This window comes from Vipera ursinii (assembly GCF_947247035.1).
Source record: "Vipera ursinii genome assembly, chromosome: Z".
In the NCBI taxonomy this organism is placed as follows: domain Eukaryota; kingdom Metazoa; phylum Chordata; class Lepidosauria; order Squamata; family Viperidae; genus Vipera; species Vipera ursinii.
The window spans coordinates 110,277,955-110,300,969 of NC_139517.1; the positions used below are offsets into that span (position 1 = coordinate 110,277,955).

Consider the following 23,015-nt stretch of genomic DNA (forward strand, 5'->3'; position numbering starts at 1 on the left):
TTAGGAAACACTGCCTTAGAAAGCATAAGTAGCACTCACTTTGCTGCAACAGGCAAAAATTGCTTTATTTGTATATCCTTTCCATCCCAGCTGGCTGAATGTAGCAACAATCCTGAATTGCTACCTATAGTTGTGCTTTGTTTTGGGAATTATTGCTATTATATATATAAAATGCACAGGTATAGTATAGGTGGTACCTTGCTCAATAGTAGTAACTGTGAGAGAGATCTCGGAGTCCTAGTAGGCAATCACTTCAATATGAGCCAGCAGTGTGCTGCAGCTGCCAAAAAAGCCAACACAGTGCTAAACTGCATTAACAGAGGGATAGAATCAAGATCACGTGAACTACTAATACCACTTTACAATGCCTTGGTAAGGCCACACCTGGAATACTGCATCCAGTTTTGGTCACCACGATGTAAAAAAGATGTTGAGACTCTAGAAAGGGTACAGAGAAGAGCAACAAAGATGATTGGGAGACTGGAGGCTAAAACATATAGGGAACAGTTGCTGGAATTGGGTATGTGTAGTTTAATAAAAGAAGGGAGAGGGGTGACATGATAGCAGTGTTCCAATATCTCAGGGGCTGCCACAAAGAAGATGGAGTCAAGCTATTCTCCAAAGCACCTGAAAGCAGGACAAGAAGCAATGGATAGAAACTAGTCAAGGAGAGAAGCAACCTAGAACTAAGGAGAAACTTCCTGACAGTTAGAACAACTAACCAGTGGAACAACCTGCCTCCAGAAGTGGTGAAAGCTCCAACACTGGATGTTTTTAAGAAGAGACTGGAAAGCCATTTGTCTGAAATGGTATAGGGTTTGCTGCCTTAGCAGGGGGTTGGACTAGATGACCTCCAAGGTCCCTTCCACTTCTTCTTCTTCTTCTTCTTCTTCTTATTATTATTATTATTATTATTATGCAAAATAGAAATATAATAACTTAAGGCAGAGAACATACCTAATTCTGCTTCCTACTTCCCAATTTCTGTGAGGTGAGAATGACTGGCCCAAAGTCATACAGGTGGTTTATATGTCTGAAACCTAGAACTCAAAGTGTTCTAGTTTCTCAGGCAACCCCTTAAGCCTTACCCCAGTTGTTTTCAAACTTGGCAACTTTAAGATGTGTGAACTCCACTCCCAGGATTCCCCAGAGAGCATATTGGAAATTGAAATCCACACATCTTAAAGTTGCTACATCAAACTAACTCTTTTTGTTCTGGTTTTACTATTTATTTATATTGTTCTTTTTCTTGCTTTCCTTCTGTTATACCACCCAGAATTTTTTCAGACTAGATCTGATTATAACTACCATAAAATATAAAGAAATATTAGAGATTTATTCCTGGTGACTTGGTGGCCATGTTCATGTAATTTTCTTGGCAGCAATACTGTATGGCAGTGCTTTTGATTCTTTTAGGATGCTTTCTAGCATCCCATCTAGCCTACAATACTGAGATTTACAGTTATTTGGTAAAAAGTGCAAAGATATTAAAATGATGAAATACACAATGTGATGAAGACAATCCAACTTCCCAACCTTGACATATGGTTACTCTTTTCCATCTTGCTTTCCACCTTCTTCTTTCACATTTTGCTGTTTTCCACCTATTTCCATGTCGATTTAGGGAAACATAGATTGTTGGGTTAACACAGTCGTTGTTAGTTTCTTATTCGAATGGACTCTCTCTGTTCAAAATCCGCATCTATTACGCTCATTAAATAGATTTGTAATATCTTGCAATTACAAGAAATAATTCCAGCATGATGATCTCTTATGGAGCAAAACAAATAATCTGACTTTTCATTCAGTGCAGTAAAGCAAAATTTGTCAGATTAGTCTTTCTTCCTCCAATAATCCTTTGAGCGAAGCCGAATAGCTTTTATATGTACATATATTCCTTGACTGGAAACGCGTTTTGTCATCTGAGGAATATTGACCCTCGTACGGCTGCCGTCACGGTGCGCAGCCGTATCAGGCTCCTTCCTTTCGGTAGTAATGGCTGCCCCCACAGGGAGCTTGCCTCTGTTGCTTCAATGGCGAGGATTGACTTTATCCCGCCTGCTTGTGGCAAAGAGGCGGGTCGGTGCGATTCGATTCAGCTCCGCGGAAGCCGCTGCGGTATCCCTGGGAGAGCCGCAGGCTGCTGGCGGCATGGCGCAGACGAAGGGTAAAACGGGAGTCTTTCATTTTTCGGAAGGTAGACTTGAATCGGCTAGGGGAGAGGCGAACTCCTTTCGTTAGGCCTTGCCTCGAGATCGGCTGGTGTAGATTTTCGAAATAGCGTGGGTAGGCGAGGAATGCCTTTACTCTTTATGGTCCGTAGGTTTTTACCTATGAAGAATAGCGCTATGCAATAGAGGGGCCTATGGGAGAGGATGGCATTGGAGAAAGCGGCTCGGAAGACATGAGGGCCTCGAAGAGAAGCCTAGGCCAGGGGTAGGCAACCTTGGCTCTTTTATGACTCGTGGACTTCAACTCCCAGAATTCCTGAGCCAGCCGGCTCAGGAATTCTGGGATTTGAAGTCTACGAGTCATAAAAGAGCCAAGGTTGCCTACCCCTGGCCTAGGCTGTAGGAAGAGATATATCGAGCATTTTGCTTTCATGACAACCTCGTCAACTGTACCTTGTTTCAACTGTACCTTATTTGAACAGACAACGAACGAAGAGTAAGAGTTAAAATATTGGATTGAAACCTACACAGTGAAAGAGAATTGAAATAATTCCAAAGGTGCTTTTTCAAAAAGAAACTGGACTCTTTTTTAATAAGTTTTATTCATTTTTTCCATACATAACAATAATAATTTTTCAACCAAAGTGCTGCCTTGAGTTTACATGCTAATACATATTTAATTCCTAATCCTTTCTTCTTTCCTCCAGCCAATGGTAAATTAAATCCTAAGTTTGATAGTAGTCCATTTTTTCTTTTTCTTTCAGGCTCATAGTCAATCTGTCCATCTCTGTGCATTCTAGTATTTTTTTAATTATTTCTTCATCTTATGGTACTCCTTCATTTTTCCAGTGTTGTGCAAATATAATTCTTGCCGCTGTTGTGACATGCAAAGTCAAATATAAGTTTTGTTTATTAGTCTTTTTTGGCATTATACCTAGTAAAAAAAAGTTCAGGTTTAAAATCAACATGTTCTCCTAACATCTTTTCTAACCAGGTATGTTATCTTTTTCCAATAATTCTTTACTTTATCACATGTCCACCAAACATGATAACATGTGCCTGACTTATGTTTACATTTCCATCATCTATCTGAAATATTTTTAAACATTTTTGCTAATCTTGCTGGTGGCAAGTTCTATCTATAAAACACTTTATATAAGTTTTCTTTATAGAAAGTTGACATTGTCAATTTATAGTTTTCCCCCCATAAATTCTGCCATTTTTAAAATTCTATATTATAACCCAAATTTTCCGCCCATCTTATCATTGTTTCTTTAACTTGTTTGCTTTCCATTTCTAAATTTAATAAAAAAAATTATACATTTTCTTAATTATTTTTTCATCCGAAGTCATCAATGTCTTATCAAGCTCAGTTTCTTCCTTATAAAATCCATACATTTAAAAATCTCTTTCATATCTCATTTGCATTTGTAAATGTGTCCACCATGTTAGGTTGATACCCTGATTTTCCATTTCTTGTTTAGATTTTAAATTTCCTTCAGAATTTAGAATATATCTATATGTCCAGATTTTTTCAAAGTCCACTAAATTTGGGTGTACAAATGCTTCCATTGTTGACAACCACCCTGGAATTTTTAAATATATTTTACTTTTTATTTTTTCCGATGTTGTTAACAATGCATTTCTTATATATTGATTTTGAAAATATTTATGAACTCTATTTTTCCCATACAGGAAACGGGACTCTTTGTTTTTCCTTCCATGTTTTCAGGGAAAAACAGACAGTCCGGTTGCCTTTTGAAAAAGCACCTTTGGGACAACCCTGGCCTGGAAGACTGAGAATCTCCATAGACTTTAAACCAAATAAAATGCTATAAACAGAACAACTCGCCTTAAATAAAATTTAAAATATTTTTAAAAATTGTTTTTTTAAAAAAAGAGTGATTATTTTCCCCAAATACAAATGTTGATATTTTAGAATCACCATAGCAGTGCGCTGCAATCACTTTTAGGTGTTGTTTTTTAGCTGACAATAATTGATGTAGTAGCTACTTTATTTTTATTCTTTATTTGTATCCCGCGTTTATTATTTTTATAAATAACTCATGGCAGCAAACATATGCAGCACATCATCTTCCTTCTATTATTTGTAATTAATATTAATAACCACTATTATATGGTGGTTTATTCCAGTATGAAGAATGTATTCTTTTTAGCTTCCTGGGTTTCATTAAAAAAAGGTTCAGAAACACCTCTGATAATTTTCAGACCCATAAACACAAAGCCAGAGATGACATAAAATTGGCCAAGCTTCATTATAATATCCATATGCATAAAATGCAGGTAAGTCAAAGTTTTCAGATGCTTCATTTTTTTACTGCATATTAGATATATTTCCATTTCAACTGCAGCTGTTGACAGGACAACTGTTTTGATGTGAGGACTCATATCTAAAACTTTCTTTACAACCTGTTCTTTAAGCATTACCCAGAATATTGAATACAAATAGTTCTCAATTTAACAGTTGTTCGTTTACTCATTAAAGTTATAATTGCACTGAAAAAGGTAACTTATGACAATCATTGCAACATTCTTATGGTCATGCAACCAAAATACGGATGCCAGGCAACTGGAATGTGTTTAAGACGGTTGGAATGTTTCAGGATCATGTGATCACTTTTTATGATCTTTCGCAAGCAAAGTCAGTAGGGAAGAGAGATTCATTTAACAACCGTGTTACTAACTTAATAACTATAATGATTCACTTAACAAATGTTAAGAAAGGTCATAAAAAAGGGCTAAAACTTATTGAGCTTGCTTAGAAACAGAAAATTTGGGTTCGATTTGAGCTCAGTTGGAACACTACCTATAATTAAAAACATCTACAATTAAGATTCATACATTTCTAACGCCATGGGTTTTCACCGGCCTTCCTATTCTGTTCTGCAAAGAGAAGCATGTGATTTGACCCAATAATGCAACATTCTCATGTAGATTAAAATCATAATAGTCTCAGGTTTAAATTCAGCCCTGACATAATGTATGCTTTGCCACAGAAATTATCATATACCCAAAGTCTGCCTGGATTCTTTCAACTGTATTGGTACAACTGCATATTTCTGTGCTATAAGTCAGTGTGGGAATAGTCTTAACCTTGAACACTTTTTAAACTGGATATGTTGAGGCTGGGTATTTCCAAATTAAAAGCTGATTCAGTAACTAGCAACATGCTACAAATCTCAGAAGGCATCTCTCTTGTTCAGTTCCCAAGTACGCTGGGTGTGGAATTCTGGAATTTGAAGTGGACCTACCTTAAAATTGGAAAACTGAAAAAAACAGCTCTAGTTTCATAACCAAGAATACCAGATTATTCTCCAATCTTTCTGAAGTTCCTCCTCAAAACATTTTAATAAATAACATTAAGATCAATATAAATCTGTCCAAAGCCAGCCTAAGGAAACTTGAATCATGCAGAGTGACATGGTTTCATTTGCATAATTGCTAAATTAAAAAAAAAATCAAAATACAATTTTCTTTGGAATGACCTGAGTTCTTTGATTTCCTTTTTTCAACTGCTTTCTTGTGATTTTACAGTCCTTTTCAAATTACACTGAGCTTCTTTATTTTATATTAGGTAGTTTTAATTCAAACATTCTTTTTATAAAAAAAATAGAGCAATGACAAAACCATACATTGACAAAGTAATGGGCTTTATGTCATGTTGAACTATCTGCATTTTTCTCCATTTTAATCTCTCTTCATGAGGCTTGCAGTGGATATGAGTCTTGCGTCAGAATCCCATATTAGGTTCATTGATACTGATTGATGATCACTCTCCTCTTGCGTCTTGCTTTTTAAATCTAGAAGAATAATAACTTGTTCCTTCTTATTTCAGTCAGTTTGGAAGGGGGCAGGCAGACTGTATATCGATTCAATTCTTTCAAAATATCTGCCCTTTTTTGAGGCTAGCCACTCATATACTCACTTCATCTGTTCGAGCTACATTCAAGTTTGGTTCTTAACCTCTCAAGTTCACATTGCCTCTTAACTCTTCCAGAAATTTGCTATGAGGTGGTATTTTAGCTATTGTAAATGCTAACAAACACAACAAACATATGTGCACCTTATCAACCCAATCTACTTCTCTTAATAAATTTGCTATGTTATCTGTGAAATATTTTATAAAGAACAAGTCAGAGAAGCCATATAAGAGGGATTCAGGAGAAGTATCTCCCTAGTGCTTTGCTTCCCAAACCTTTTCTTCAAGTATCCAAAACTGCTTACAGGTAATCCTCAACTTAAAATCATTCTTTTAGTGACCATTCAAAGTTAAAACGGCACTGGAAAAAGTGACTTATAACTGTTTTTCACACTTACAATCATTGCAGCATTCTTATGGTCACACGACCAAAATTCAAATGCTGGCAACTAGCATGTATTTATGACGGTTGCCGTGTTCCAGAGTTATGTGATGACATTTTGCGACCATCTGACAAGCAGAGTCAATTGAGATATCAACTTCACTTAACAACCTTGTTACTAACCTAACAACTGCAGTGATTCAATTAACAATTGTGGCAAGGAAGGTTGTAAAATGTGACAAAACTCACCTAACAAATGTCTTGCTTAGCAATGGATATTTTGGTCTTAATTGTGCTCATAAGTCAAGGACTACCTGCATTCATTCATTCATTCGATTTCTGTAGCCTCAAATCTCAACCAATGACTGAGGGCTTACAATTCCAAAACTAACATTTAAAACAAAAACAATAAAACCCAAAATAAATATATACAGAAATAAATATACTTAACCAGTTAACATTAATGCCAGGAACTAGAGCCTTTACTACATTTAGAGCTCCAAGTTTTTATCAAAAGTCCTTTTTACCCAATGTAGGTAAAACACTTCAATTTAAATGTTTGTGGTATTGTGTTTAGGTAATGGGTTCACATATTACCAAACAAAAACCATTTTTACGCAGCTTAGGGGAATTTACTCCATTACGGGAAGTACTGATCTAGTGTCTACTTTTTGTATTTTAAAAATAAGGATTATGTCTGATGTCAGACTGCTCACCCCAAAAACCAAAACACACCTTTTGATATCTAAGTTTCTCACATTAGTCTCTTGTTCTCCAAATCTAGATAGCGAAAGTGACTCCAGGAAAAAGACATTCAGTGAAATTCTTGCAGAAAGACAAGAACAAGCACAGAGGACTGTGTTAATAAATTGTCCCCCTAATTTCAATGCCAAGGCTTTTCTCAAATACTTACAACATCATGGAAATATTAAGAATCATTTCTTCTATAAAAGTAAAGTAAGTATTTGAAAGGTTAGCAACTGAAATCTAAATATTTAAGGTGTGTATATTTCAGATAGAAAAGGCCTCGATGAGTTTAAGAAAATCCATTATTCTGCTTTGTTGTTGTTCTGGATGGCACAGTAATTATTTTTTGACATTCTCCCCCCCCCCCGAAGGGTCTTAAAAGAAGTTAGCTAAGTATATCAATCTAATGGGCATAATTGCCTGAGTTGCAGGTCATTTAACTGTTAAATCTTAATCCTTTAAATCAGGGGTATCAAACTCGCAACTTCACATGACATGTCATGATGTGTCGTGATTTTTTTTGCCATTGCCGGCAATAGGGTAGGCATGGTTTTGCTATGATGCATCCGGCCTGTGGGCCGGCAGTTTGACACCCCTGCTTTAAATTGTTCGTCTGTGTTCTTAAACTTAAGCTCTTATTCCTAATTTTTTTCCTGTTTCTTTTCTCATATTGCTTTAGGCTATGTATGCAGTCATAGAATTTTCTGAGAAACAAAGCATAACTTCATTGCAGGATGTCATTACAATTCCAGAATTTAAGGATGAATACCCTGTTCCATTTAAATCTAGAATCCTTACCTTGATGCTGAAAAAACAATCAGACCCTGTTTCTGAACAAACCCCAATTATTTGTCATAGACAAAACTCTATTCCAGTTGAAACGCTGGTGAAGAAACTTTGTGATGCGGAGAGTGTAAGTTCATGCTCATAGTTCATGCGATAAATGTTTTGCAATTCTTTGATAGCAAATAAGCAGGCTTATTTTTGCATTGAATATGTAACTGGAAAACAGATTGTAGCTTAATATGGCTGAGTGATTAGTATTGATCAGAAAAATTTGCTAAAAGTGCAAGTGTTTTTAACAGATACTATAAATGATTAATACTTGATTAATCTTGTAAAGGGAAAAATAACCTTTAGCTTCCTGCAGAACTCTATATTTTTGGTCTTGCCTTGCTTTCCAAGCAAAAGAATATGGATGCTGGGTTTCTTTCTGTTGCCTCCTCCCAATACACAAGAAATCCCATCCCTGGCTTTTCTTGCAGGGAAGGGTGCCAGGATTGGACAAGATTCATACCCATTTTCACAAGGCCTCTGCAGCCTTCAAAAATTATGTGAGAACAAAGTGTGCTTTTGAGAATAGAAGTTGTCAACTGTGGGTGAATGCTAGTGTTATCACCCAAAATGTTGTAGCATGTCACCTTTAACACATGTGTCATTCGTTTACCATCAGTGCCGTAAAAGAAAAATAATATTAAGTTATTAAGTACATTAGCTAGCATGGTAAGGTAGAAGTTTATTTTTTGCTTCTCTTTTTCTACCCAACAAAAAAGTGACATGGGGACTGGGTTCCTACATTGTACTAACCATGGTATTTTAACCGTTCTTGATTAAATAAGCCACAGATGGCTGGTTTATATCAAAGCAAAGAGATCCAACTTGTACTACAAATTTATCCAGTTTCACCACATATCCAGATAAGTATTTTCAAGAATACTTCCAGCAATCTTTGAAGTTGCATTTTGAAGAAAAAATATTATTCTTGTTGGAATTCAACTTTGCATGCACTGGGTTTCTGTACCTATAGACCTTCTGACCACAAGGAGCAATAAATATTGGGATATAGAACCTTTTATCTTCTTTCCTAGTCTAAAAGATTCACTTTGTATGTCTCAGTATAACATGTCTTCTACTGATTAGTCTGATGTTTTAAGGCTTTCATCACTCCTTTCTGTCTCTGAGTAACCTATGCCAGAGGTCCCCAACCTTTTGGGCACCAGGGACCAGTTCCATGGAAAGAGGGTTTTCCGTGGACCAGTGGGGGCGTGGTTTTGTGTGCAGCCTGCATCTTGCGGATGGGGTTTTGCTTGTTTGTGCAGCCTGGTTGCTGGCATGCTGCGGCCCAGTACTGGTCCATGGACCAAGGGTTGGGGACCCCTGACCTATGCAGTTCAAGTACCCACCTGACTTGCTTGCTCTTTTTAACTAGGCTCATAACTATAGATAGACTTAAGAAACTGTTGCTTCCAGTCACCATGTTATTTCTCCATACCAAAACCAGCCTCAAAAATACTTTGTAATAAAAGTTATACCCATAACTCTCCGTGCTTTCTTTCCAGATATAAAACTATCTGCTGTACAACAGCTCTAGGAACCAATTTGAGGAAGCTTGTGCCACAGCCAAATTAACTTGGATTGTCTTACTTCTGTAAACTTAGTATATTTTTGCTACATAATCATGTGGTGCCCTTTTCTCAGTAGCTCAGAAATTTAGCCATTTTATCTTTTAAAAAAAATACAATGTTCTTAGCAAGCAGCAGGAACAATAAAATTGTAATGAAAGAACAATGCCAGCAGGATGCCAAAGCAGCGTATCTGAAAAAAAATCTGCAACTAAAAATTATTTGCTGCATTTTTTAAATTATTGTTCTTAATAGAATCAACAGCTGTTTCTCTCAACACAGACTTGAGGATTATTTCCCTGGAGACTTGTCTATATAAGAGTTGTATCATCTGTTAATGTTTTTATTCTTCTAAGATTCTTTAAGGATATATTCTGACAAGGTTAAACTTGATGCTGTTTCTTCCAAGAATATGATTGTTAAAACATTAGGCTGTGTCCTTGAGTGTCCGGTACTTAAAATCTGAGATGTTTCCTCTTTTTGTTATTGTTGCTGTTCAGGTGAGCCACCAGTTGTACCTGCTCACAAATGAATGTCAGTTGACCGAAGAAAATACCAAGCTCCGGTTTTTAGCCTGTTCCTTGATTCAAGACATCGCAAGGGCTTATTTTCCAGACTGTATTGTGAAGCCCTTTGGTTCTTCTGTAAATACCTTTGGCAAACTTGGATGTGACCTAGACATGTTCCTGGAACTGAACAAAGTTGGGAAAAATACTGTCAAAAGGGTAAAATATTTCTCAAATGGTATATTGTAAAATAACTTAATTGTGTTGTGGAGATGAAAATGAGGCCGTGACCATAGCATTGTCCTCTGCAGTTGGTCTAATTTCTTGATTGATTCCCTGATTCATTTCCCATTGTTCTTAGCTTTTTTTTTTTAGGCTTTTACCTTCTGAATAGGCTAAATGTTATTCTTAATACATTTGAAATAGTTGTGTTCCTATATTTTAAAAGAAGATGTTGTAGCAGGATAGAGCAATATTATTCTAAACTATTAGACTTTAGAACAGTGTTTTGCAAACTTGGCAACTTAAAGATGGGTGGACGAATTCCCCACATGCTTCTCCAGTTTCACTAAGTAATCTCACTAAGCAGATCATTTTTATGGCAACTCCCTCCTGTGAGGTCTCTCAGATTTCTGGCAGAAAGTGAAGCTGGCTTTTTCCTATAATTTTGGCTTTTTTTTCATTGACTCTCCTCGCTGGAAAGGGATCTTTGAACTACATCTATTGTATTTTTAATGGTTTTAAAATGTATGTAACTATTTTTATTCATTTATTATCTTTAATCACATATATAGCTTTGTTTGTTATAGTACTTTGAGTGCTTTTAAGCCCTAAGGCTCAAGCATGAGCTGAACAGTAAGAAATTTGGCCTGGGAAAACCTGGAGTTTCCCCCTTGATTTTTCCACAGTCAGCCTTGAAACTTTACTGCATTAGTCAACAAAGGCATATTTCACAACAGGAGGAAGCTGTGCTTTCCTTTGTGTTTATGCAGTTTCTGCTGCGGCTTTTGTTCCATTGTTATAAGAAAATGTAAACCCAAAGCATACAATTGTGCTTTGCATTCACGGTCTTTGCATGCAGGAAATGAATGAGGCATTGCAAGTGCTTCTTAGAGCAAATCTACCAAGATCCCTGCCTCCTTTCTGGGCTTATTCATCAATACTGATTGAGGCTTCAAAACAGCATTGACTGCCTGGATTACAGTAGTGCCTGCAGGTTTCTTGGCAAGGGTTTTTCCGGAAGTGTTTGACCTTGCCTGCTTCTTAGAGTTGACAGAGAATTATTGCCCAAGGTCACCTGCATGGCTTTGTGCCTAAGGCAGGACTACGGGTTGTCCTCAAGTTATAACCATTCATTTTAGTGACCGTTTAAAGTTACAGCCATGCTGAAAAACGGTGACTTATCAGTCCTTGCTCTTAAAACTGTTGCAGTATCTCCATGATGAAAATTCAGTTGGTATGTAATTACAATGATTGCACCGTTTGTGACTTTCCTAACTGACTTCCAACAGTCAGAAGTCACCAGGGAAAGCCAGATTCATTCAACAACCATGCAGTTCACTTAATGTCTGATGTTTCAGTTAATGAACAAAGCAAAATAAAATAAAATTGGGCACAGCTCATTTAAACAACTGCCTTGCTTAGCAACGAACATTCCAGTCCTAGTTATGATTATAAATCAAGGATTCTTCTAGAACTCACAGTCGTATGGTTTCTAGTCTGGTACCTTAACCAAAGTATCAAACTGCTCCTCATGGGCATTGCCTTTCACTTCCTTGCTTGCATGTAGTTGAAGAAAGACTAAAAATGCTGGCACCAGGCAGCTGTACAAGATGTCAAAATTCTAACTGCTTTATAACTGCATTGATACATCTTGAGTTTGCAAGTAAAGGCTTGGAGATTATAGAAATCCTGTCTTGAGATTCAGTCTGTATTTACCCTGCCTCTACCATCACCATCCTCTCAAAAAAAAAAAACTTCAGTTGTCAACTGGTTAAACAAAACATGTCTGTGTTGCTCTTTCTGCTATAATTCGCAATGGATAGCACATGAATTTTAGCTGTTAGTGGTTTTTTCCCTGTAGTGCTGCTTAAATGCATAGTATTTTATAAAGAACAGATTTGATAGGTCTCCGGCCCCATGTGCTTAAGTTAATGCACAGGTTCTCCTAAATTTGGTTATTGGTACTTAAATGGAAAAAGGGGGTTATTCTAGGGATTTTTTAAATGGCAAGAAACAGACTGTTTCTCCCTATGTAAATACGTTATAAATCACTTGTAACTATTATTATCTAATTACATATTAGGAATGTGAATAGAAATTGAAATGTTTATATGCAAATCAAACTATAGTGTAATTCTCCAGTGTCAAAAAAGGCTGCAGAATCTGTGGTTATCCAGATGTAGAACTACACCTCCCATCATCCCTTGCCATTATTCCTGTTAGCTGGGGCTGCTGTGACTTACAGTTTAACACTGTGTTTTTGAAATTTAGCAGCTTTAATGTATGTAGGCTTCACATACTTAACACTGTTGGCTGGAGAATGCTGGGAGCTGAAGTGCACATATCTTAAAAGTTGCCAAGATTAGCAGCATCAGTAAAATCAAATTCCCCAACTCTTGATATACTGGTTGTTGTGGCATCTGTGGATCCTTCTCCAGTCATGAGCACACTGTATTACAAAAAGGCAGATTCTGATTGAAGGTTAGAAAATATTTTATGGAGTGTAAAGTGTGTCAGCAGGGTAACCATTGCCCAAAGAAGTAGTGAATTTGTTTTCTCTGTTGTACCAAAGCAGAGACCTGCAGTTATTTGCCAGGGATGGTTTACTTTGGATTTTTGCTGAGCAGGGAGATGGACTCAGTAGGCTAAATGAGGCCTTCTGAGTTTAAATTTCCAGAATTTGAGATGTTAGATTCTCAGGTAACTTGTATGCACAGGTAGTCCTTGACAACAATTCATTTAGTGACCACTCAAAGTTACAACAGCACTGAAAAAAGTGACTTATGACCATTTTTCACAATTACAACCTTTTCAGCATCCCCATGCGTCATGCTCTCAAAATTAGATGCCTGGCAACATATTTATGATGGTTGCTGTGTCCCAGGGTCACATGGCCACCTTGTGCGTCCTCCTGACAAGTAAAGTCAATGGGGAAGACAGATTCACTTAACAACTGTGTTATTAACTTAAAATGGGGCAAAACTGACAAATTTTTCACTTAGCAACAGAAATGGTAGGCTCAATTGTGGTCATAAGTTGATGACCCTGGTGTGAGCTCAGTTCTGATCTCAAAGGAATCAAGTTCAGCACATCTGGAGGGCACTAAATTGAAGAGAGAGCTGATGTGAATCAGTATTCTCTCTCTGAGCCAGAAGTCTTGTGTTGTTTGAGAAGTTTGATATATATTCACACTAGAGAAGATATAAGGTGAATTTTAAGAATTTAAGAAGCTCAGAGATGTGCACAGAATACTATAAAAGCAAATCAAGAAGGCTTTAGCTGCCATGTAAGTTGAATTTGTATGCCAGGAAAAATGGCCATTATCTGGAAACATTTGTTTTTATTACGGTTAACTGTGCTGCCTTTTGCTTAATGTGAAAAATCTCTGCCTCTCCTTGTTTCAGCTTTGGGAATGGAACACCTAACTTGTGAATTAATTCTTTGTGTGGTTTTCTTTTGTGTTAGAAAACAAGCTCCTTTAACCTAATTTACCAAATGAAGAAGGCTCCTTCTGAAAGAATAGCAGCCCAAAGGATCCTTAATGTGCTTGGTGAATTTCTTGATAGTTTTGGACCAGGTTGCGAGGGTGTCCAGAAGATACTTAACGCTCGTTGTCCATTGGTGAGATTTTCCCATCAGCCTTCTGGGCTTCAGTGTGATTTGACACTAAACAACCGGTGAGCATTTTGACAAGGTTTTAAAATTACAGTTTCCCTTTGCTATTGTTACTGCTTAGTTTTATAGTCTTGTCTTTCCTCCAGGGAGAGTATATTTTTGACTCACAACAGCAGCTGGTCGTGATCAATTGGTTGGGTTAAGAAAAGATGCCACAGCTACCCTCTCAGCTTCCATAGTTAATGGTGGACATGAACCTGAGTTTCCCATTTCATCCCCCTAACCACAACTGGATAAGGGCCCTTGTCTGACAAAAGCCAAAATGGCTACCAGAATCATGTAATCAAAACCTCACTCTTTATGTAGGTATTACAGCTTACATAAAGGTGGAATTTCTGTCACATGATTGTGCATAACATTGTGACTTTTCTGACATTCCCCCCCCCTCTCCTAGAGATAAATCCTGGCAAGTACAATTCATCTGGAGTGCTTTAGGATGAAAGTGGTGAACTAACAGTAAACTTAATGGCTGACTTGAACCCAGGTTTCACCAACTGAGCATTGTATGCCTCACATGGTCCTTGTTCTAGAAATAGTCACGTGGGTTGGGATTCAGGATTTAATTCTTTGTTACTTATTTCATAAATGGTTAAGATAAAACATGGATATTTTTTTTTCTAGACTTGGATTATTCAGAAAGAATATTTTCTTAGAATGGCCACTAGGAGGAAGCAGATCTCTTTGGAATAACCAATTCATTTTCTCTTTGAATCATTTTTTCATTCTGTTAATGACTCGGATCATGAATTGCCAAGAGAGAAGAAGAGAAGTAGCTTCATTTTGTTGAATGTCTTAGCTAAGACATTCAGTGTCATGTCTTAGCTAAGGATTCGTGGGCCTTGTTATATCATTGCTCTTTGCATGTATGGTGATGCTCCTTTGTTCCTAGTGAAAATCAAGTCCTTTCATTCTCATTCAAGGAGTCTGTTCCTTTTTTTTTTACTTCTGTTCTGGAACTAACTAAACTAAACTAAACTTTCCCTGATGAAAATAGGGAAAGAAAGCAACATCATTTGCCTCTTACAATCTCCCATTGCAACCTATTTGTGAAAGATAATTCTGTACTGTCCAATTATGTTCAAAAGATATAAGCAACCTTATAAAAACCACTTCCTTCTCCTGATATGGGGCCCATCAGCTTTAGCACATAATACCATTATGTTGTGTGGTTTTTCAGCCCAAAGCTAGTAAGGATTCTGGTTTGGCTCATTTGAGGAGACTTATTAATTCTGGTTAACAGACTGTTTTAAGACGTCACTGCTGCCTGTTGAACTGGCTCACCAGGCTCATATATCCAGGATTCCTGAGCTGTCTTAAACTAATTGTTACTGCTATCCAGAAAAAACAATCTTGTTTTTAAAATACGTTGGCAATTTTAAACAGTTTGTTGAAAAAATAAAAGACTAAAAACTTGCCTGCCACCAAATAGAAAAAGTAGTCCTAACATAGGGCAATAAATAATTATGTGTTAAAATGCAATATCTAATCTAAATTATTTTTCAAACAAAGCAACGTCTAAGATATGTGGGCTTTATCTCTCAAAATTCCCCAGCCAGTAAATTTGATTGTTAAAAGTCCACACACCTTAAAAAGTTGCCAAGTTTGAGAAACATTGATCTAAATAGAATGTTCCAAATGTTCTTTTCAAATCAAATATACATTATCATGTACATTTAAATTGGTAACGAGTGAAATTACTCTTTGTATAGTGTGTGCTTTCAAGTTTTCTTCTTAGAAATGGCTTATTAGAGTTCCATTTCCGTATGCACTTACATTAGCTGTTGTGTGAAATCTAAAATATTAATGTAGAAGAGAATGTCTGTAGTTCAGGATTGAACTGTGGAGTCCTTGATGCTCTCTGAGCTTGGTTGTTTTCTTGCATATGTTTCATTATTTAGCTAGATATACTGATAATGTTACCTAACCAGGTAATGAAACATTTGCAAGCAAACAACCAAGCTTAGAGAGAACCAAGGACTCACACTCAAAATATTGTTAGCTTTTAATAAAGTTACTACAGTGTATTATCACTTCTGCGGTAATTTCTCCTTCCATTTTGATCATTTTATATTCTGACAGAATTGCCTTGAAAAGTTCAGAACTCCTTTATGTCTATGGCAGCCTTGACCCACGTGTGAGAGCTCTAGCATTCAGCATACGATACTGGGCATGGAATCATGGGCTTACAAGTAGCATCCCTGGTGCTTGGATTACCAATTTCTCTCTAACTATGATGGTCTTGTTTTTCCTACAACAAAGGCAGCCACCCATTGTTCCCACCTTGGATCAACTGAAGAAACTGGCTGGTAAAAGAATGATTAATTTACTTTTTGTTGGAGAATTACTGGTCATGAAATGTTCCTTTCCTTAGTTCAGTGTTTCTCAACCTCAAGAACTTTTAAGACAAATGAACATTCAGCTCTCAGAATTCCCCAGTCAGGAATTCTGAGTTCCATAATTTTGTATAACCCTTCACAGAAATGCTAACTTGTTTGTCGAAGCTGAAACTTGTAAAATTACTTCTTTATTCAGATGCAGAAGACAAGGAAATAATTGAAGGGTTTGACTGTACATTTGTTAGTAACTTGAATAAAATTACTCCAACAAGCAACACAGAAACATTAGGTAAGGAGAACCATTTTCAATATTCCCACCAATTAATTAAGAACCCTGGTTTGGTTTTTTTCCTTCCTTCTAACTTCACTTCTTTTTCATATTTCAGATGTACTAATTGGAGACTTCTTTGAATTCTATGGAAACTTTGCCTTCCATAAAAACTCACTAAACATACGGAAGGTAACTGCATTAAGTAATTTTGTAGAGCAGGGGTCTCCAACCTTCTTGGGTTGGTGGACTGGTGGGAGAGGGAGGGGCAGGTGCCTTACATGGATATGCGCAAATGTGAATGTGGCAATATGTGCACACACGTGTGCAAACAGGCTGCAAGCATGCGCACCACACAAACAGGGCTGCGATCACGTGCTCAAGGATCGTGCCACCATCCACACATGAGGATTGTGCTGTGGCCAGCACTGATTCTGCCCCAGTAAGAAGCTTGTGCCGTTGCCCCTGCACAAGGCTCGCGCTGCAGCCCACCTGCTGCCACCCATACAAGGTTTGTGGCAATGCTGCCACCTGTGTGTGGCACGCCACCACCCACCTGCCGCTTGCAGTGCTGCCGACCCCCGCACAAGGTTCGTGGCCATGACGCTGCCCGCGCAATAGTAGTGGTGCTGCCATCGCCTGCTCAACACTCACATCAATGGTGGAACGAGAGCTGGTGGTGAGCATGCACACACACACGTGCACTGCCCAGCTACTCATGCAGCCCAGCAGCCGAGAGGTTGGCAACCTCTGTTGTAGAGAAGTCTTTGGCATCTTTTGAAAAATGACATCTTGTCATTAAAAGCATGATGAAAAGCTGTGATGCTGAGCAAAGCACCACCTTGTGCTGATAATTGGGATTTTCTAACTGATTCTTCCATCCAGCCCTCCTCCAAAGCTCTTTTGGGGCAGCTCTGTCCCCAAGAGCCCTTCTGCCATAAGGCCAAGAGCACCATCTCAAAATTTGAAATGTATCTACTGTCTGGAAAGACTGGAGACCTCTGGCTAAATCTTTGTTTGCAGTGCAGTTCAATAGCTAGTTAGACCACTTGAAGATGGGTTGCTGAGGGAAATGAACTGCAAGCCATTTGGCAAGCGGAAAAATTGTTCCATTAGAAAGTAGTTGCTGAAGGGTAGATGATCAGGTTTGCCTTCTGATCATTGCTGGATGCTCCTGCTCATGTTTTAGATCGACAGTCTGGTGTAAATGAAGACCATGTGGGGAGGAGAAATAAGAGGGCAGAATAAAACAAAGTGCAGTCTTTATTTATTTGTTCATTGTTTTATTAGATTTGTATCCTGCTTTCGTTTTATAGACCCGAAGTCCCACAACAACAGTTCTGTGAGATGGGTCAGGTTGAGAAAGAGTGACTGTGCCAAAATCATTCAGCTAGTGTTCATGCCTAAGGGAGGACCAGAATTAATCATCTCACAGCTTCTGGCACCACAACCTATTCAGTATAACAAATGGTTGCCCATGAACTCTATTTTTATGGGATCCCAATGGTGTAAGATTGCATATACTACAATTCAGCAGTAAGCCACCAGAGGCGCACTTACTAAAGGAAGGAAATGAATTCAGTCCCAAAAGATATTACTACAAATAGTCCTTGATTTACAATCATTTGTTTAGTGACAAAAATGACTTAAGACCTCACGCTTGGGCTGTGGCAGCATCTCAGTGGTCAGGTCACATGATCAAAATTCATGTGCTAGGCAAGCAACATTTAATGCAAGCTCCGGCATCCCAAGTTCACATGATTTCCCTTTGTGACTTTCTTAGATGGCTTCCAGTAAGCAAAATCAATGGGGGATGCTGGATTCCCTTAATGATCATGTGATTTACCTAATAACTGCAGTCATTTGCTTAACAAACAAACCAAAAAAGATCATAAAATCTAGCACAATAACCATCTTGCTTATCAATGGAAATTGTGATTATACGTTGAAGACTAACTGTACTACTAGCTGCTTTAGTGTCCTTGCAAAACCAAGGTGTCTCCTTCCTCTGTAGTAACTCAACCCATTCCTTTTATTTGTTATCTCCCAAACAACATAAATTTGCTTCTATGCTTCGTAGAATATCACTTTTGTATGTTGTATAGTCCTTCACATAAAAGAAAGATTGTTGAAAGATTGTTCAGAGAGCAAGCTGAAGTTCAAATACCTAAGGATTTTGGTTTTTTCTTTTCAAAATCTGCAGGGGAAAGAGCAGAACAAGCCAGAGGCCTCTGCCCTCCATATACAGAATCCCTTTGAAGAGAATCTTAACATTAGCAAGAATGTAAATGCAGCCCAGCTTCAGCGATTTGTTAGCCTGGCCAGGGATGGTGCCTGGATTTTACAGCAGGTGGAGAAACGTCCTTTAGACAACTCCAAGCCTTGGGGCTTGGCTGCCCTTCTACAAGCATCTGAAGCAGGACGTGTCAGCAAAGGCTTCAGACGACTGAGTGTATTAAACAGTGACAGAGTGAAAGACTTGCTGAACTCCTTAAAGATGTAGGCCAAAGCCCAGAAAAGGCTCAGAAGTATGGCAGCTGCTACAGGATCCTCCAGATTCACTCTTGAAGGGCCCAGCTTCTTCCTGGGCTAAAATGGAAGGGATGTGCTGCAATTGGACTGGTCAGGATATATTTCTTGTTGGGTCCTTTGGTAAATTCTCTTTGGTAAATTCTCCATCATGTTTGATACGGGCCAGGAAAGAAGAACACACTATTGGACATGGGAAAAAGGATTCCAGGGGACTCTGAATTGGTTAACTAAGAAGAAATTATTTCAAAGTGTTCTCATGGAAAATCAGATTCGCCAACATACTGATGTGCTGCAGCCATTTTTATTGAAGTAGTTGCATTTATTTCTGCAAACTATTTTTCATAGCCATAATGGAGAAATAAAATAAGCAAAGCAAAGTGATTGAGCTTTTATTGTAAGGCATCTTAGTTACTAAAAAAACTGTCTTGAGGAGTGATAATTATCTAGTTATACAATAAGGACTAATTACAAATGGCATTTCCATGCTGCAGAGAAAAATGCCTTTTTAAAAAATAGAGTACACTTATCTTTTGGATCATACTGAACCTTTGTTTTCAAATTCAACTTTAATTATATTTCCAGATAAGAGAAGAAGTTGAAATAAGCTGCAGCCTTGCTTCTTGATATCTCCTGGAATTTTATTAGTCTAATTCAGGGCCTTCCACGCAGGCTATGACCAGCCTTCTTGTGAGTTTGAAACATTTTAGTCATTTGGGGATTCTGTACTTCTGTGGGAGTTTAAAGCCTAATATGGGTATACAAGTCCTGTCAAGGGAAAAATCTCTCTCTTGATTTTGGGTCAGGAATGGGGAGAAAGGCACACCACACATGTACCCCCAGTTTTGCACTTAATGGGCAAAAAGGATTTGTTTTATATATTTTTGTATTTTGGGTTTCATCTTTAGGTATGCAGTTGCTGCAGTTAATACAAAGGGATTGTTGCCATTGGATTTCTGAATGTTCCTGCCTGTTACTATCCTCTTCCTTCCCCTCCCCTCTTCTGTTCTTTTTTCTCTTTATCAGTATCTTTGCAACCATCTTGGCATAGAGCTGTAAAGGGGTGAGCAAGTAAGTATTTTTGCTTACCTGAAATAAAAAAATAGCAGATGGCCTTCCAAATTTTGATAGGCTGTTGTTTAATAAGTTGTGAAAAATCCTTAGTATGAAACGTGTATATCTTTTTTTGTATTGTTTTAAATGTTTTTAAGATTTATAAACTGCAAACACTTTAAAACAATACAAAAACAGCACATAAGTATAAAACGGTTTCCTGAATTAAAACTTGATCTTCAACAAAAGAGTGCCTCTGAACTTATCTTATTTATTGCTATTTTTAGTCTGTGGCTATCCCCATTGTATATCACAACAGAGAATTACGTCTTTCGTTGGTTTTTGTTTCATCTCATTGTTTTTGGCTTGTCCTGAACTTACAGGCAATTTCATGGGATGATTTTGATTACAGTTGTGAAGGAAAAAATTCTGATGAACCTACTTCCAGCTTGGGTAAGCCATTCTGGTAAGTCAAATATAAGGTGGGAGTGTAGGCTCTTATAAGTTTTAAATCAATGTTTTTCAAACTAGGGCTATTTAAGATGTATGGACTTCCAATTCCCAGCCACACTTCCCATGCTGGCTGGGGAATTCTGGGAGTTGAAGTCCACCCATCTTAAAGTGTCCCAAGTTTGAAAAACTCTGCTTTAAATTAGAACGGTGGCAGAAATTATAAAACAGTCCCACCACACACTCTCGCCCTCAGGTGTAGAGTCGTCATTTCAGTTTCACAGTACTCCCGTCTACCATTAAATCTGAGCACAAGACTCCGTGCACATGAACCAGCCCTTCTCCCTGCATCTGTGTTAGAAGGATTGCTGCTCCTAAAATTCCTAGCTAGCAAGAAGACTAGGAGGGGCAATCCCAGTGGAAGCAGAAGGTTACCAAAGCAGAAAAGATTGGCTGAAATCCTTTTCCCTGTCGCTCCACCCCTTACGCATTGTTTTGCCATGTGTAGCTTCAACTGAATAATTCTGCATGGCTTAGCTCCCATTGGCTCAGCTTGATCTGCAGATAGAGAACAGAATCCTGCTTTACTTAAGTGATCTATTTTCCCCGAGAACTATTTTAACTCTGCTTGCTGTAGTTAAATCTTCAGCATTGAATAGAGGAGGAAGCTATTTTTTTTCCTATTGCACTTTTTAAGAGCAGCTTTCCCACCATTCAATGCTTTGCGTAAGCCCAATGTGTCAACTGGAAAGAACAGGAACCTGCAATGACCACAGCAGACTGTTTCATCTGGTGTGTTTCCTCAACCACAAAGAGTTAATTCGTGCTTCTGTTGGAGTTTTTGAGAATATTGTTATAACTGAAAAAAAGGCACTCATGAACACTGCGCATTATATATTAATTCCAGTTGGGCTTTGATTAAGAACTTTTCATTCTACATGCAAAACTATGAACAGGCAGGAAATAATCTGTGTTCAAATCATTTCTCCCTATCCGGCCTTGCAAGAGAGGAAATTGACTCCCTGTTCTGTATAACTTAAATTCTATTGTCTATATCTGAATTTTGATGCCATATTTAAGCAGAAGTGATACGATTTTATGCGCCAAATAACAGAGTTGCAGCCAATCTCATTGGCCAAAGCTGACTAGATTCAGAGGCACCTAAACAGTTCTGAATCTCCTGGATGGCTTCAAACCTTTCCATTGTTCCATCTGAAATCCATAAATGTTAACTAGTGCCAGCTGTTTAGTGTGCTAGTGTTTCTTGCTTGTTATAACCCTATAATAAGCATTTGGAAGGCTTTCTTTAAACTGATGAGAAAAGGGGATTGGTTTATGCTAGGTTGCTAATTTCCAAGAAAATAAAATATGTTTTCTCTTTGTATGTACGTGGCATAGGCAGAGTTTTATAGCATTGGCTCACGTTTCAAATGTTGAAAGCTTCTGAAAATCCTCATCCTGAACTTGCCTAATTGAAATGTGGAATGATTTGCCAACTAGTATTATATTCACTTAGTGAAGTCCTATTCATCTGTAGCTATGGGAATACTTGCTTTCTGCTTGACCAATAAGAGTAGGAAAGGTTCCATCAGATGCCACCATTGGAACCCAAGATTTTTCACTGAGAAATGACTCTGGTTATTTTCTCCTTGAAACAACCTAAATGGCCATGAATATTTTTCCACCTACAAATCAGTCAAGCACCACAATAGAACCTCAACACAATCCTCAAATCCCAGCAGAGCTAGGAAACAGGCTTAAGGTTGCTCACTATTTTAAGCAGACCTAACGGTATTTATGAATTAAGTCAATCATTTCAAACTCTAATGAGCAGTTAGGGTCCCATATCCCAGCTGAATTCATGCTTCATTCTTAGCCATATTATGGCTTAATTAGCTAGCAATAGCAATAGCACTTAGACTTATATAACATTTCACACAGTGCTTTACAGCCCTCTCTAAGTGGTCTAAAGGGTCAGTCTATTGCCCCTAACAATCTGGGTCCTCATTTTACTGACCTTGGAAGGATGAATGGCTGAGTCAACTGTGAGCTAGTTAGGATCGAACTCCTAGCAGTGGGCGGAATTACCCCACAATACTGTATTCTAAACACTATGCCACCATGCCTCTTTAGATGTAGCTTAATGTATTGTGCAAATGCACCATTGCTGTGTATAAACCTTGGTTTATGGTTTAGCATAAGAAATACAGCAAATTGTTGTTTGGTCAGTAAACCATTATTAGACTATTATGTAAATATGTAAACTCCATATGATACACAGAATACATACACAAACCATTATGTAGTTTGCTATGGCTTGTATGGATTCAATAA

The 23,015-nt window shown here is 37.8% G+C and overlaps 1 protein-coding gene across 1 annotated transcript; it reads left to right on the forward strand.

Annotated features, from left to right (window-relative positions):
- The first annotated feature begins 1,985 nt into the window (after nucleotides 1-1,985).
- Nucleotides 1,986-19,562, forward strand: MTPAP (mitochondrial poly(A) polymerase). The gene is made up of 9 exons (XM_083377996.1): nucleotides 1,986-2,167; nucleotides 7,278-7,450; nucleotides 7,920-8,153; nucleotides 10,143-10,367; nucleotides 13,836-14,047; nucleotides 16,125-16,351; nucleotides 16,578-16,670; nucleotides 16,768-16,841; nucleotides 18,853-19,562. Exons 1-9 carry the CDS (start codon nucleotides 1,996-1,998, stop codon nucleotides 19,150-19,152), a joined length of 1,710 nt encoding a protein of 569 aa, XP_083234122.1. The 5' UTR covers nucleotides 1,986-1,995; the 3' UTR covers nucleotides 19,153-19,562.
- Nucleotides 19,563-23,015: the final 3,453 nt, after the last annotated feature.

Coding starts and splice junctions, on each gene's coding strand:
- MTPAP (XM_083377996.1), top strand. CDS start 1,996: ATGGCTGCCCCCACAGGGAGCTTGCCTCTGTTGCTTCAATGGCGAGGA. Junction 2,168..7,277: donor CGGCATGGCGCAGACGAAGG/GTAAAACGGGAG, acceptor CTCCAAATCTAG/ATAGCGAAAGTGACTCCAGG. Junction 10,368..13,835: donor GGAAAAATACTGTCAAAAGG/GTAAAATATTTC, acceptor CTTTTGTGTTAG/AAAACAAGCTCCTTTAACCT.